This window comes from Trichoplusia ni, chromosome 22, assembly GCF_003590095.1.
Source record: "Trichoplusia ni isolate ovarian cell line Hi5 chromosome 22, tn1, whole genome shotgun sequence".
Taxonomy (NCBI): Eukaryota; Metazoa; Arthropoda; class Insecta; order Lepidoptera; family Noctuidae; genus Trichoplusia; species Trichoplusia ni.
Genome location: NC_039499.1, coordinates 6217635 through 6234820, shown reverse-complemented (window position 1 = coordinate 6234820; position 17186 = coordinate 6217635). Strand labels below are relative to the sequence as shown.

Sequence of the window (17186 nt, the reverse complement as noted above, 5' to 3'; positions counted from 1 at the left end):
ACCAGCAACGACACAAGGATTAAAATCCTTACTGCGGGAATATCTCTCAAAGTTAAATGACGCTTTGTACAATATTGGTAGCATTTCAAACGAATTAAAACTAACAGGAAAATAATAAATAAGTCGCTGTGTAAAAACTGGTTTTAGTCGATTACACTATTTTATTTTATGAAACATATTTAAAAAGTTATTTTGTGAACAATGACTTTTTTATTTTACGATATTTTGTTTATATAATCGGATGAAGACCTTGTGTGGCGTCTTCCAAGTTTTGGTGTGTTTGTTCCTCATTAATTTCAGAGGGCTGCATTTCATCACGCCTAATCCACATTAGCAGCACACCAAATAGCACAACAGCTCCAATGAGCCACAGCCTAAATGCCTGTAAAGAAAACAGATTTAAATAAAACAATTATGTTTTTTGCAAGTATACAGTTCAGTACATGGTTTCAGGTTTGGGTATAGAAAAATCTTAATAGAAAGTACTTATTGTAAATTTTAAATTGAACAAAAACTATTTATTTATAAAACTAATTATTTTGTCCACTTACTGTTTAACAAATTGATTCTTTCTTTAATAATTAAACTTGTTCATCTCTTTTTACAAAGATTTTTTGTATCCACAAATGTTGTAGTAGGTATGATGAAAAATACATAAGTATTATAAATAGAATTGTCACAACGCAGGTGATTGACTTATTCTTGACGATGATAATATTATCTTTCTATGTTCTTATTTTTGTTTCTTCGTTGCCAGTAGATTACTTTTATCGTTAAAATGGTGGTCATTTATCTGTATTATAAACAGATAAAAAGGAACATACTCAAACAGATTTTAGATGCCTATTTTTCACAAAGACATTATACTCTAATAAAATCTAAAATCTAATATCTTTGATATTTCATGGCTCAATCTACTAGTACTCTAAATTGTTTATCTTTTTGACGGTTGACGTATGTCTTTATCCGTCGGCTCTATCGCTGTCCTCCTGTCTACTAAACGTCACAGAGACAGAGAAGTTCACATATTGTTGCTGAACTCCGAATTTACTCATTAGGAACATTAGAAACTAAAATCATCACCTTACATACTAGTCAGACTATTATTTTTTACGATAATAGATTAAATCTGTTTCTAAACAGCAACGTTGACAAAGCGTACAGTGATCTAGTATTTGTATATTATATTAGACAGTTGTCGACGTTCTTAGGTGTAGTGCTTGCTTATCGTATCGGCTGTTTAAAATTATTTATATTTTGTGCAAACAGATGTGTTGGCACGAAAGAAGCTATTTGTCCTGTTCTTAAACATTCATTGATGTAGGTGAGTTTTCAATATGTCATTGCCGCTAAGCTAGTTATAACACAGGTAAGTATGATAATACCGTCTCACATACTTTTTCGTGAGAGATGCAGTAGTAACTGTTACTTCTCCATATAAATTCCAGTAAATAGACAGTTGTCGAACTCAACTTTTCTTCTAAGTTATTTCTTTTTATATTGCTTAGGTCTTGGTAGCTGTTTGTAGTAAATAGTAAATATCACATACTTGGTGCTTGTACATGCGATAAACACGTTTTGATAAGGGTGTTTTACGATTGCACAGTGTTTTATGGCTGGCATCATCACAGTAGTTTTTCCCACCAACAACATGTTACTCCGTTATGAACTATTCGGTTGAAAGTGCAGCTCTGTATAATGAAGTGAACTATGAAGCACTTTTTCTTGATGTTATGGGATGACAAAGAAAAATATAAATTGTTCCAGGATCTGTTTAAAAATCATAACAGGAACTGCTAAAAACAATCGTAAGTCAACATTGCCATATAATAGATCTTGAAAGAATATTATTTTTTATTAATGTATAATTTTATCTCATGCTTTGATTTATAATAGTCCATGGAACTGGCTTGAAATGTCCGTGAGCCAGTGACAGTAGGTGGGCCATTGGAGTATTGCCTAAGAAATGACAGTAAGTGGGATGGAAAGAGTATGTGTATGCTCAGGTGTGGTGTCCGCAGGCTCGGGTCGCGCGATATGGGGCGCGGCGCGCGCTGGCGCGTGGCGGGCGCGCTGCTGGCGGGCGCGCTGCTGGTGTGGCTGTGGCGCGGCGGCGCGCGGCCCGCGGGCGCGCAGCGGCGCCGCGAGCTGGACGCGCCCGTGGAGGGCCGCGAGCTGCCGCTCATCTTCATCGGCGGAGTGCCTCGCTCGGGCACTACGCTCATGCGCGCCATGCTCGACGCGCACCCCGACGTGCGCTGCGGACAGGAGACGCGCGTCGTGCCGCGCATCCTGCAGATGCGCCAGCATTGGATGCGCTCTCAAAAGGAAAGTGTGCGGCTGGAGCAGGCGGGGGTATCGAAGGCCGTACTCGATAACGCCATCGCTGCATTCTGCTTGGAAGTGATCGTCCGGCACGGGGACACGGCACCACGACTGTGCAACAAAGACCCTCTCGTGCTCAAAATGGGCACGTATGTGCTGGAGCTGTTTCCCAACGCCAAGTTCCTGTTCATGGTGCGCGACGGCCGCGCCACCGTGCACTCCATCATCACTCGTAAGGTAGGTATGACAGCCGCCGAATGATTGAGGTAGACCTTAACTTAACCTTGGCTATGATTAGAGGAAAACAAGGTAGCAAAACTATTCATTTAGATTACTCCTTTACAATGCGAGATACTGACATGGATGGTGACAGTGGTGCAGGTCCAAATCTCCCTTGCCAAGAATTGGGTGCCCTTAGAGGATATTAAAACTTATCGTCAATTTGTGCTCCATATTCCATAGTCATTGAGCCATCCGAACTAGCTGTAACAGATGTAAAAAAAAAAATTTCGCGGAGTTAAGTTACACTTTTGCTTATGTCATTCGCGCGCGGAACATCGAACATCAAACATCATCTTTACAATGTCCCGCTTCTGACGGAAGAATCCCGCTATTTTCACTCAAAAAGTACCAAAGTCCCGACTTGCCAAAAAAAAATTCTGGCAACGCTGGTTGGCACCCTCGTCAAAACTCAATAGATTGCTCAAAATCGTCGACGTAATCATATCTGAAAAAAATACCTGTTTCTATTTCATGAATCTAATAATTAACCGTTACCTAAAGATAAATGAGCGCCAATAATACTGAAATGCACACTTACGATATTTGAGTGCAAGAGCGAGCCAACTTATTTATGAGTTAGAGTACTACGTGTAAGTACGTAATATTGTCGTTGGCGTGTCGAAGGATTTCAATCTCGGCTTATATTACTCATGTTCAATTAAATTAATAAATTCTCACACTTTCGTCTAGCTAAAATGAAAACAATCGGCGACAATTCCGTATGAGCGACGCGATTACGCATTGACATTGTAGGTACAATAGGCGGTGAGCGTGTAGTTGCTAAATCTTGAGTTTAAGTGTGCTGGCGGGCTGTACTGTCGCATACGTAACCTGACGAGGCTGAGGCCATGACTATTCTACACAGACTGAACTCTTTCAAAGTGTTATTTCCACTTCTTTTTCTTCTTCTAACAATATAGTATGTGGATAGATTTTATGAGAAATTTGTTGCGTACTAAGCACGGCTTCATTTAGTCAAAAAAGAAGGAAAGTGGAAAGTATGAAAAAGAGTCAATTCCTTTTAGCATTGTGGGTATCCCAACGAAAATAGTGCTTGTTTGAAAATAGACGCTCATTATATCACTTTGTCGCCAACCGCTGTCATATAAATTGACTTACAATTAGATTAAATTTGCAACTACTCATATTCTCTCAATCATTTTGCCAACATAATAATTGGAAATTCATTGTATTGACCGTGAGTTCCACCCCGTGCTGAATTTCCAATTATTGTTTTGGAAAAATGCTTAGCGAATAGTGCTAATTTAATCCACTTTCCATTTATTGATCGGCCAATGTAAATACCAGAGTCGGGTCAGTAACTATACATATAAATTGTATTCATAAACTGCTATCTTTATTTTGGTGCAGCAGGTGCTGTAAATACAAATGCATTATTTTATTCGTACGTCTATGTATCCTCAGGTTCACAATATAAATATTATGAAGGTGTGTATGTATGTTTTGTACTTCACAAAACATACATACACACCTTCATAATATTTATTTAATACACCTTTTGTTGCTAAAAATTATTGACCGTTTTGTAATAAAATTTGGACATCCTATTTAAGCCCTAGTTTAGAAGGCTACCTAAAGTAAATGCTAAGTGTCTTGCTTCCAGATATGATTAATTTATTTTCTAAACTCATGAGCAGTCTACTGCTTTAATGCAGTATTTTTCGACCAAGATTTATTTACTTTATTTTTTCGATACGAAATATATTACATAACCCATTCACCAGGTATGTGGGGATTGTCCCGCACCGGATCTTCCACTAGTGTTTACAATGTGGTCCAAGATAAACAATCTAGAGCTAGAAAAAAACTTTTTTTTTTTTTTTTTTTTTTCAGCCATTACTTTCCCACTGCAGGGCAAAGGCCTCCCTTAGGTTCTTCCACTCTGTCCGGTCTATTGCTTTTGCCATCCACTGTTTGTGGTACGCATCCAGTTCGTCGCGCCATCTCATTCGAGGCCGTCCTCGTCGCCGTTTTATGTTTGATGGGACCCAGAGGGTACAGACTTTGGCGAAAAAAACTTAGTAACTAAATAAACAAGGACACCAAATAACAATTGTATTAGAATAGAAACTTATCGACGTATGAAGGAAAACAACTCCACACAATGCTCAGTCACACACTTGGCTGATATTTACTTTTTTTTCTTTAAACACTCACTGGGTGATGCAATTACTGAATTTGATCGGAGAAATTTAAGATCTTGTGTCTGCTAATAAATGAATAAATAGTACGAGAGAAATGTGCCTATGCCTAATCTAGCCAGAACTACAGCTACGGTCTCAGACACGTCAAGAAAATTGCCGTATCCAATTTATATTCGTAGTTATCTTTTCAGTTTATCTTTACAATTCACAGGGTTAACAACGGGTGACATCAGCCGCGTTTTGTATTAAACGTGAATTATGTGCGAGTGTTCTTAGAAATATATGACGAAAAATCAGACGATCCTTTTTTAATTTTTAGCTGATGGTTTTAAACTAAAATGTAATGGCATACACCAGTACTATGAGTCTAATATGCCATTATTAGGATAACTATCACATTTAACAAAATAGCTGTGTAATGTTTAAAAATAAACGACCTGAGAAACTTGTGTCGTGGGGGTTTCAGCATTCGTGGAAAACACAAACGCTTGTTCTACGCACCCGCGACACGAATCTATGCACCTCTTTAATATACATATGTAAAAATATCTAGTATTTTAGCTGCGACGAGTAGTTATCTTGAATCCTTATTTCAGTTAGTACGTTTAGTTTACCACGCTTATCACTGTTTTTTATTCATTTCTTGACAGTTTTTCTTAAACACATATTTGGTACAAGCAGCATAACTCTATTTATCCAGCACAACGCACGTAAATCGTTATCGTATTGTTTATAGGAAATGTTTAATTTTGTATGAACTCCACATCTGCTAACGATAAATTTAATAACAGCATGTATATTTAGTAACAGCTCTTCCCGGAGTAGAATTAGGAGGAAACTTGTCAATTGTCATACCTAGTAAGTAGCCTTGAACGTTTAAACTGTTGAATTAATAACAAGTTTTAGTTCGATTAGGTAATTTAAGGTATTTTTCCAACGGCTTTATTCCTAGATACCTTTATCTATTTTATAACTCTTTTATTTTTACAGGAAATAATTATTTATCTATCAGTGTAGCTTGTTGTAGTCTAAAGGTAATCATTTTCATATTTGTCTCCAGGTGACCATAACGGGTTTCGACCTGACGAGCTATCGGCAATGCCTGACGAAGTGGAACCACGCGGTGGAGCTGATGTACCAGCAGTGCAAGTCCATGGGCGCGGACAAGTGCCTGGTGGTGCGGTACGAGGCGCTGGTGCTGCGGCCGCGCGAGACGCTGCGGCGCGTGCTGGCCTTCCTGCAGCTGCCGTGGGACGACGCCGTGCTGCACCACGAGCGCTACATCAACCAGCCCAACGGCGTCGCGCTCTCCAAGTACGTGCTCCTCCACAACATTACTTACAACAGTCCTCCGCCGAGTCTCTTATTCACATTAATGGTCTGTCTAAGATATAATATGAAGACGGTTATGAATTTTACATTTATTTAAAAAAAATATTATAAGCTCTTAAGACTTGTGTGCCGATCTTCACTTTCACTCTTTTCTTAAATTATAATCCATCCCTAAATGTTAATTTTAAGGTAATTTTGGACTATTTTCTTCATTTTTCTTTTATTTAATATACAAAAGTCTGTTTGTAAAATAAAAATAAATATTTGGTCCATCAGACAGATTTACAAAATATGTTCGATAAGTACGTTTTCGTTTTTATCTCTTAAGCTAAAATGAAGCTGAGACGTCACTTATAAAATGATGTAACGGTTTACTCACGCGTATTTATCGGTGTAGCCCGACTAGTTTCGGACCCAACCGGAGTCCTTAATCATGAGCAGACGCGGCGGGATCGCGAGTCGAACTGCTTACTAGCAAGTGATGTCTCTAGCCCCCGCTACCATGTCATCGTCTTAAGTGCTTTATTTATAATGGCGGACTAAACAGCTATTATGAAATTAAGTACCCTATTTCTTATGTGCTAATTATTTAATGAATTAGCACTTTTTCTAAATCTATCCTGCAAATTATGCATACAAGTATGTATGTTATAAAAAAAAGATTATCGACAAAATTGTTTTTCTAATATTATATATTTTTAAATGTTTAATATTTTTTTTCAATATTTTTATCATATACTATAGCGCTGTGGAATGTCAACGCTTATTATTATGTAATATTGCGAATGTGGTTTTCGCCTATAAGTAATTGTTATACTGTGATTCTGCTTCAAGAATGTTAATTGTTTTTCCATTATGTTTAAGCGGTTGTTGGTAATTCTAATAAAAATGACTGTAACTACCGGCATATGAACGAACTATTAAACTTTAATATTCTACGTTTGCAAAATATGAGTTAGTTTTAAAGGGTATGGAGAGGAGACGCAAAACGTTAACAAGTAGTGTGTGGGCTGTTGCAGCGTGGAGCGGTCGTCGGACCAGGTGGTGCGGCCCGTGAACCTGGACGCGCTGGACAAGTGGGTGGGGCAGATCCCGGCCGACGTGCGCGCCGACATGGCGGAGCTGGCGCCCATGCTGTCCGTGCTGGGCTACGACCCGTGGGCCAACCCGCCGCGCTACGAGGCCACGGCCGACGCCGCCGTCACCGAGCGCCGCCCGCCCTAGCCGCCCGCCGCGCCAGCCCTCGCCCTACAATAAACTTTACTCCTTCCATTGTATTTTATTGAGCTGCACAAACCTGGAGAAATGATCTCGTCCTGTGTCGCGTGTGCTGTACTTATTGTTTTAGAACGTAGACACATCTGAACGTTTTTGGGTAATAGATAGAAATTGAATCTCTATTTAAATTGATATCGTAAAAATCTTCTATTTTTACGAAACAGGGGCTTAGATTAATGACTATTAGGTATTATTAACTAAATTAATATAGCAGTCAATTCTGTTCACCGTAGTTCCATATATTTTTTTTTTTTGCCTTATTTAAACTATAAATTGAATCACAACGTTTCTTTTGAACCTGCGCAGCTGTGGCGCAGGCCAAACTGAATATATCCAAAGGCGGACTTGGAGCGTCTTGTAAATGGACTCATTCGCTCCTTCTGCGATAACGTAAGCAAGAATTTGTAAAAATAAGCATTGTATAGCTGATTTGTTGTAGGTAAAATCTTACAAAGGTCTTTTATGAAGTAGATAATATAAAGCAATCCGCGAGTCATATTATGATCCGCTGACTGCTTTTGTGTACATTTGAGATGTTGCACTAAACGAAATAGTTATATGCGCAACGCGTTTATGGCAGAAGAACCTACCGGCAGAAAACTGCGTGAAGATCGAACGATTCTAAAATTAATATTTACGTAATCTGTTTTATTTGTTATATTTAGATAGCCTTTTGAATTGACTACTGTAATAATAACATGCCATCGTAATTTCAATGTATGAGAGTGGTGTTGGCATGGGGTTACCTATGTAGGGTGTGTATAGTAGCATGCGGATTTCATCACGTATGCACCCGTATGTAACATACTATACATAAATCCACACTTATGAAAAAAATACATATGTGCCTATTTTCTGCGTGCACAATCTAAGCAAAATAAAGATTTGCCTGAAATGGACATTTGCGAGAATTGGATTTGGAATTAGATGCAATCCGCAATGTTAACACACCCTAAATAGAGGTAAGTAATAATGACAGTGCTTACCTCTAACTAAAGAAAATTAGATCTAATTCAATTATAATTTATAGATTTATGTTTGGTTACGACTGATGTCTTCTGACTTTAGCCCTTTACTGTGCCAGTTGAAATATTTGTAACCAGTGCCGGTGTTAAGGAGGGCCGGGGGTGGATACACGTTTATTTACACAAGTTATATAACTACGTTAGTACAGCAAAACATTAAGGGTCTGTAATCAGGAGCCCTAACGCCGGCACTGTTTGTAACAACCAATGTTATATTAAATCGTTCATTATCATAATATGACATTCTATTGAAATCAGCGTACTTTATTAAACACTTGCTTAACCCTTATTGCGCTATAATGTAAATATATTGTTCATATACAATCTGAGCCAACTGCTGGTTCGAGCCCAAACAATTTAATAGTACTAATCAGAATCAATGTACATATCATATACTCAGTAAACGCTCTCTTTCGGATTAGAAACGTGCTAGAAGAAATTTAGTCTTCGACTTCCGTAAAGTGGATGGAGTGGATAGAAAGATGGAGATGAGAGATAGCTTTAGATAGAGATAATATTATCCGTCTACTTCCAACACGTGAAGTAGAAAATAATGTTCTTATCCGTAATGAATAAGAGAAAGATTTTGCCTTAACCTACGTACACTTTTGAAATACAAGATATAACTTCTCAAAGATTTCGAAGATCTCAATTCCTTTTGGTTTCTTTTTATGATTTTCAATGTTGAAGTTATTATTTCAATAACTCGTTTACAGCTTTAGATTTTTCTGTTACTACAAATTATTAGTAAATTATTTCAAATTGGGTTCATCAGAACCATCCAACATTCCAACTTTAATGTTAAGCGTTGAGCTAGACGGGCCTCTCTGTAGGAACTGAATGCAGCCGTCCTTTGCCACGATATAAATGAGTGCTAAGTTACCCACCTAACTAGTTTTACATTTGAAGGCTCACATAGATTCTTAGATAATAATCGTGCGATTTGCAATGCATTTCCAACGGTTATATATCTAGCTAGTCCCCGTCGGTCTACTACATGTGATACTAAAGCAAATTTCGTCTCACCGGTTAACGCCCTCTGTTGATTGGTGATGTACAACAAGTTCAGTATTACACATTATAAAGAATTCTTCAAATAAGCAATAGGTGGCGCTACTTGTATGAAATTCATACACTCCATTAAAGTTGCTAGAAGTAATAAGGGCAGGATAGAAGAAAAAACTTTGGTCATATAGAGGACAGGTGAAGAAAATAAGGTAAAGATCACTCACGTAACATAGCCTCCGCACTTACAAGTAGTGTTAAGCAGTGGCGGTCTTAGAGGGTGGCGAACCGGGCAATCGCCCGGGGCCTCGCTCTTGCAGGGCCTCGCGCCCTAACATAACGGCAAATTAAAATAAAGTTAGTTAGTTTACTAATTCATAACTAAGACTATCTAAAAAAACATCGATAGATTTTTCACGAACGAGTAGTAGCAAGTACGCAGCTGCCCAGAGCCTCGCAATGGGTAAAGCCGCCGCTGGTGTTAAGCAGAGTTTTATACCAGATGTAGCTATATTATCATAATTATCTCTTTTCAGTCACGGGATCACTTCATGTGAAGTGACCCGGTCCTTTTTAAAGGCGTGCACGGGGACACAGGTCTGACATGTAGAGGCCTTGTTGAGAATTTTAATCTAAAATGTTATGGGGTATCTACCAGGGGCCATCCACGCCTGCTCTATTAAAGAACAAACATGGACGGCCCAAGGTAGCTACTATGATGTATATTTCGCACCAACCTAGTAGCATCCTAGCAGTTTTTGGGTATTATTTATAAAAGCTAAAATATTAAATCAAAAACTTCAGCTTAGTACTTACAGTTGCTTCTTCTTTTCTGCCGTCAATCGGCTTCTGACGTGAATTGAGAAGACTGAAAAATTACCGCTTTATTCCCCGACAAGGGATTCCTCCGCCTTCCCCGTTTTTAGCTACTAATATTATAAATGCGAAAGTAACTCTGTCTGTCTGTCTGTTACGCTTTCACGTCTAAACCACTGAACTGATTTTAATGAAATTTGGTACAGAGATAGGGCTGACCTTGAAAAAGAACATAGGATAGGACCGGACTTTTGAAGAGTTCTCTTGGAAACGCGATATAACCGAACTCGACGCGGGCGAAGCCGCGGGCGAAAAGCTGGTTACCTATAAAAGTAACTATACCTACTATAAAACGAACTGGAAGCTTACAAAAAAATTACCTTGTACTGACAACAGTGACAACACGTATATTATATTGTCTATTGACGACAAACTTAATTGGAAACTAAATATTGTACATATGTACCTAAAGCTAGAACAATTCTCATACGCGCTTTACAGATTAGGTCGAATTGTAAATCAGGCTACTTTATTAAGAGCCTACCAGCTACATTAGCTCTATTCTCAGATTCTAGGGCATCAGCGCTTTCATTGCTCAAACCTGTCGCATTCGAGCCCTGTTTAATCGATGAGAACCTGACTTCTGAATGTATTTTTTTTAAGATAAACGTACGCACAATGCGGTGTGTTTACTGTTTGATCTGTACCTAACGTAACCTCCTAGCCTAATGCGTTTTGTCATTGCTATTGTTTGTAAATACGAATCATTTACCTGTTTCTATTGGGTGCCCAAAAGGAAAAAGCTGATCTATCTAATAAATTAAGACCTGAAGATATTGAATTGAATTGTTATGCTCACATTCGATAATACATTGGTGCGTGCCGGCTTCGAAGGACCAAGCACGTAGTAAATGGTAGAACTAGTAAATAAACAAATTGTTTAAATGCATATCCGGAATAATATCCGTTTCCTCGCTTGCTCTAATTTAGGCCAAAGCCAAGAAAAATATAAAGTAATTAAACAAAAATTTTGTAAAATAATGTAGATTTTGGATGGTTTGGCCTGACTCAACATAAATTATATTGCAGCATGTCAGCTCTTTTTACGTCAGCCTTCCGCCATACCTTAGTTTTCGGACAGAATAGTAAACTTAAAAAATAATTGTTCTTATGAGAGAAAAGTAAAGTGAATAACTAAATCGAACACCTGGCGGCGTGAATGCTTGACGGCTATTAAAACTAGTTAACGTATCGTTTTACAATACTTAGGATATGATAAATATACGACTTATTAAAAAAAATAGCGATAGAGTAGCATTAAGAATAATAAATTTATAATAGTGTGTGGCGAAATGAGAAGTTCACGACAGTCGTGAAAGTAGGTAGGAACGCGGTGTGTGAGGGCTGGAGGAGGCGCGCGGCTCGTCCGGGGAGGGGGCAGTCAGCTGGCCGCGACCCGCTACTCACTACACAAACATTCAAACTCTACGTACGACCGGCGTGTTAGTATCGCGCCAGCTGCCGAAGCGGGAGGTTATGTCTGTTGTGACTCAAACATATTTACACGTGTTTCATCACGTTCGAAATTTTTGTTGACAAAATACTATGTTATCAATTTTACAAATAACTAAACTTTGAACAGTGCTTTTTGAGTAAACTACGCTCGGGTTGACTAAGTGAAAAGTACAAGAATCGTGTAGGGTGCGATGCGGGCCCATCGGCCGTCACGTTGGAGTGATCGGTGAACCTGCTGTGAGATGTCTCGTATTATCAGTTTGTTGACAACATGGAGCTTCATGTGGGTTGCGGCGGACGGTGTAAAGCCGCCGCTTCTCTCGGTGCCACACTGTTGCCCCGAAGGCCAGGCGCTTACCACCGAGGCGCTGCGGGCTGTTGTGCTGGGGCCCGCGGCCGTGGCCACAGCCTGTGGCCCTGTCGAAGGTCACTCGGTGCCGTGGCAGCCGAGGATATATGCGCCTGCCCGCGGCAGTTTCCTGGGGCCGGGCCGGCTACCAGCCCATTGGCGCGTTGTTAACGGCACGTTGCCGGCTTGCGAACCTCTACGAGTGCTGCCCGAGCATGCCGCGCCCTATGCGCTACTCGCTAATAACGGATCTATGCTACTGCGTGGGGCGTCTCTCCCGCTCCCTCTAGAACGGTACTGTGTGGATGCAACTGCAGCGCTTGTATGTGCCGAGGATGCGGCGTTGCCGCCTCCCAAGTGTTGTGCCGAGGGCCGCGCCTTTGACGGGGCTCGTTGCGTAGTGGACGCGGACCACGCAGCCGAGTCGCTGGCGGAGCTACAGGCGCTCGCCAACGGCAGTGCCGTGGGTGCGGGCTGGCCGGCGTGTGCGGAGGGTTCGCGGTACGCGGTGGCGGGCGCGCTGCGAGGCGCTCGCCTGGCGCCGGGCGGCGCGCTGGAGCTGCGAGCGGCGGGAGAGGGCGGCGCGCGGCTGGAGGCGGGCGCGTGGTGCGCGGAGGCCGTGCTGGGCGAGGCGGGCGCGCGCGTGCTTGCGTGCGAGGCGGCGGCGCGCTCGCTGCGCCCGCCCGCGCAGAGCACGCGCCACGCGCTGTACGGCGCGGGGCTGGCGGTGGGCGCGGCCTTCCTGGCGGCCACGCTGGCGGCGGGCTTCGCGTTGCCGGCGGCTCATCACGCGCTGCACTGGCGCTGCCAGACTCACTACGTGGCGGCGCTCATGCTGGGCGACGTGCTGCTGGCCGCCACGCAGCTGGCCGGGGACCGCGTGCCGCCCACGCTGTGTCGCGCGCTCGGTGAGCTGGGCTGCTTGGCCGCTGCTGCTGATAAGACTTCACGTGTGTGACTGTGTCATGACCGTCGTTCGTTTGTTTCATGTGCCGTGACCCAGCCGTGTGTATGCACTTCCTGTTCCTGTCGGCGTTCTTTTGGCTCAACACGATGTGTTTTAACATCTGGTGGACTTTCCGGTAAGTACACATTCACACCAAACTTCTTCAAAAGCAGTTTTTTTTAATTATATCCCCTGCCTTGTACCTGTCCCTTTCGTTCTTATGAAACTTTACAATAGTATAGTTAATAAATTAGAATAACACAGGCCGCAATTTATAAAGGCAATAGCTGTTAATAATATATACCTAATGTTAAAGTCAAAATAGCTTTACCCTTTTAAAATATTTTCTGAACTCATCAAGCATACATTATTAGATATACCTACATTATATGTCGGCGGGCTCTGGTGTCCGGATAGCCGACATCTGGATAGGGTATTCAATGAAACACATTCAAGCATCATTATTTCAGTATCGTTTAATCCTTGCCCTATCTGGACATATTCCCAACAACGCCCGTCCGTCACCGCTTCCTAAGCGCGCTGGAGAAAACAAACGGCGCAATACTCCCTAGTAGTAGTAGTAGTCCCTAGCATAGCGCTGTCAAACTTAAAATATTATTTAGTTTCTTTACACAATCTATATTCACGATATTAACACCACAATCGCTAATTACGTCTCAATAAATACTAACATTGTAAAAAAATATCTGCGAAAGCTATTCAGGATAGAACAAAACAATATAATTATACTTACTTATACACCAAAATTAAGGAACGCGTTAAAATCTGTCAAAATGTCTGCGATGGCATTTATGATAATATATCTAAGGATAACTCACAATATAACTACTTTTCGAATGTTGAGTTGAAATTGTTAATTAAAAATAATACTTTTTGTGATGCTTATTTTTAGCCCATATGGTATTAATCTAAATCTTTATAATCTTTAAAATATCTCTGTTAGAACGAAAATTTAATGTATAATATTTGAGCCCTTACTCTATGCTGTTTTAACAAATATCTTCAAAAAATTAGCAGAATAACGCGGCCGCTCCGTAGCGATATAGGCGGTAGTAGGTACTAGGTATTACGCGGGACAAACGCTTAAATTGGTGAGCTAGGTTAGGCACAATCATGAGTACAATGCTAAGTATGTTTTACAAGCGTGGGTACAGGTTTTTTTCAATTAAACAAAGAAAATTATGGTACAGCCATAGTTTGCAAATATCTTCCGCACAAGGAAATTTAATTTCTATATCGCGTGGAGGTTCCACAAACATTCAAATCACATGCTCAAGACTGTGCAATGATTAGAAACTCATGTCGTGTTTGTAAGGTAAATACCATAATTATTTCACTTCACTTCGCATAAACCTCAATGTAAACTGCCTTACTTATTCGCATCTACTCACTGATGAACTCATTAATGAGATATTAAAAAGAACAAAGCGGTTTTCTTTGAACATAATAGCTTCCTCGCTCCTTCTATCGTATATGTACCTATGCCGCGCCCGACAGGGTTCATAATTGTGACGTTATGGTGCGCAATAAATAATTGAGAAATTGAGAACTTAGTAATTCGCATTTGGATTGCTAAACTAACTTGTCCACAAAATAATAAGCGTGAAGCGCATGCCCTTTGTCTTGTCTCTCTTCTAGTTTCTACAGAAAATATTATATGTAGGTACCTATATTAAAAAGAACAATTTATTACACTATTTTTACATTATGGTCTTCTCGTGTCTTTTGTTTTTAATCATTTTGGTCTCAATAAGAAAAATCTACCCATATGTTTTTTTTTATCTTTTGTCTCAAAAACGACTAGCCGTAGGTATTGGCTTACAATATAATGAAAATATACTACCATTAATATGAGTAAAATATTTTGGAATAAGCCAAAGTACCTCTGAACAGGGCTTAAGTGTAAGCATGAGTGTTTGTTTGTGTGCAGGGACTTCAGGCCGACGTCCCTGGAGCGCGGGCAGGAGCTGTGGCGGCTGCGCGTGTACATGGTGTACGCGTGGGGGGGCCCGCTGCTGCTGGCCGGCGCCGCCGCCGTGCTGGACACGCTGCCTCCCGCCGCCGCCGCGCCCTTCCTGCGCCCGCGCTTCGCTGTGCAGCGCTGCTGGTTCTACGGGGACATGGAAATCTTAGTGTACTTCTTTGGCCCGGTGGGCGTGCTGCTGCTCGTCAACCTGGCGCTCTTCATATCTACCACGCGGCAGCTCACCTGCGGCCTCTGGCGCCGTGACGAGGTCAAGTCTACTTCGGAACGGTAAGTTTCCGTCCCTACACAATGTACAAACAGTTTAACTACTGTAAGTTACCAGAGTAAATGATTCCGGTGTTATCCTCAGGGCGGCTCTAGGTCGCGTGTGCGCCAAACTGGTTGTGGTGATGGGCGTGACTTGGGGTGCTGACGTACTATCTTGGGCGGCGGGCGGCCCCGACTACGTGTGGTACGCCACGGACCTACTGAACGCGCTGCAGGGCGTGTTCATCTTTCTGGTGGTGGGCTGCCAGCCGCACGCGTGGGCGGCGCTGAAGCGCGCAGCGGCGGCCTGCTGTGCGCGCGGACGGGATGCGACGGGCGCGCGCAACACGCACTCCTCCACGCACCTGCCGTCGTGCGGCGAGTCGCTGACGCACACCACGCCCGCGCCGCCCGCGCCGCCCGCTCAGCCCGCGCCGGCCGCGCAGACCGCGCCCCGCATCCCCATGGAGACTGTGTGCTAGGACCCTTGTGCTGACTATAGTGATGTGAACACTGCCCACTCAGGCTCGAGCTTTAATGTACTTTAACGTACTTAGTCATAGTGAATATTTATTGTTCAGTATTATTTTGTATTCCTGTAACGATTACGATCGGTGTTGTCGTATGATTGGCTGTTGCCGGACCGAACACTGTGTGCCTGACGAGTATACGCGTTTATAATATAGAGGTACATGTAACGACATAGGTTGCGTATGATCAGTGTATAGTCTCAAGCTATGTGGGCTCCCACTCCGGGAGCCCTGGTATAATGTCTTGCCCTGTTAGATTGGCTGTTGAACAAAAATAAATTGTAAACCTTATCAGTTGTTTACTTCTAGTTTACTGCTTCGCAGTGTGCTGCATGGAGAGCGAGTGCGGCGCGTTGATATCTTTTCTACGGCGCAGGTTCACCTAAAGTATCAAGTAGACTATCCAAGTGGTGACGGAGATATCGGTGCCGGTGGAAGTTTCCGGCTTCTGTGTTATGTAATTAAATTACATAATAGTCGACCTGGAAACATCTTTTTACAAAATCAAGGCCAAGTTGTTGTTTCGTAAAAAATACTTAAGTGATAGTTAGTTAGATAGAAGGTAAGTACCTAGCATACACATTATGCATTTAGATATCACTAAAGTATGCCAGTCGCCGGAGACATTGTCCACAGCGCTGTAGATAAGAACACACTGGCTCTGGCGGGTGGCGATACGCTTGAGAGGTAATAAGTGTGCGTGTGTGCGTATTTGTGTAAACACTGGATTATTTTCCTTTGCACTCTTCGATTCTTCGCTTGTAAGTCTATAGAGACTATAGAAGTACTTGTCCCAGCGCTCGGAAAACAGTCATCAGGGTTGTGGGTTAAACTTTACTGGTACTAAGCGGTTTCCATATAAATATACATAGTATTAACGCCAGTTTCTCGATGACGTTGCGCCGGCGCAAGGCCGAGCCTAAGAATGCAACTATGCGTCGCGCACGCAGCGGCGGCAGGTCGCATTCCGTGTTTGTATTGTTTTCTGATAATTCCGAGAACGACCGTATTGCAGCGCATCGAGCCGCACACTCGTTCGCGGAACAGAAACAGTATTACATGTAGTGAGTACACTAGAGGGACGCTCACACCTCTCAGTGCTCGGCAATCAGTTCAAAATGACCCCTTAGGTCAAAGTTATTCATATCGCACCCTCCGCTTTCACTATTTTAGGAATACAAAACTGTCCAAAGGCGGGCTGACATCTGCACGTCTGTAAGTACTGTGTCTCGTGTGTACTACAACTACTACAAGTGACCTTGCTCAGTGTCCGCTATTCGAAGGGTGCAACCTGACAGTGTAGCATTAATGAATAACTCACGTGATGGCACTTGACTTGCCACCCTTAACCTGAGGAATGACAA

The 17186-nt window shown here is 42.0% G+C and overlaps 2 protein-coding genes and 2 long non-coding RNA genes across 4 annotated transcripts; 3 read left to right on the top strand and 1 right to left on the bottom strand.

Annotated features, from left to right (window-relative positions):
* Nucleotides 1-127: 127 nt before the first annotated feature.
* On the bottom strand, nt 128-895 carry LOC113504687. Its single transcript, XR_003401585.1, has 2 exons — nt 552-895; nt 128-382 (listed from the first exon to the last, which is right to left on the bottom strand). It is a non-coding gene; the product is annotated as an uncharacterized LOC113504687 (long non-coding RNA).
* A 182-nt stretch (nt 896-1077) lies between these two features.
* LOC113504686 lies at nt 1078-2062 on the top strand. Its single transcript, XR_003401584.1, has 3 exons — nt 1078-1324; nt 1768-1808; nt 2022-2062. It is a non-coding gene; the product is annotated as an uncharacterized LOC113504686 (long non-coding RNA).
* Nucleotides 2063-2070: 8 nt separating this feature from the next.
* LOC113504681 (protein-tyrosine sulfotransferase) lies at nt 2071-7374 on the top strand (the record flags this gene model as incomplete). The annotated part of the gene is made up of 3 exons (XM_026887098.1): nt 2071-2562; nt 5833-6086; nt 7124-7374. Coding segments are annotated over 3 exons (951 nt in total), but the record flags the coding sequence as incomplete, so codon positions are not given.
* A 3143-nt stretch (nt 7375-10517) lies between these two features.
* On the top strand, nt 10518-16113 carry LOC113504513 (probable G-protein coupled receptor Mth-like 1). The gene is made up of 4 exons (XM_026886846.1): nt 10518-13000; nt 13096-13174; nt 14990-15313; nt 15396-16113. Exons 1-4 carry the CDS (start codon nt 11986-11988, stop codon nt 15772-15774), a joined length of 1797 nt encoding a protein of 598 aa, XP_026742647.1. The 5' UTR covers nt 10518-11985; the 3' UTR covers nt 15775-16113.
* Nucleotides 16114-17186: the final 1073 nt, after the last annotated feature.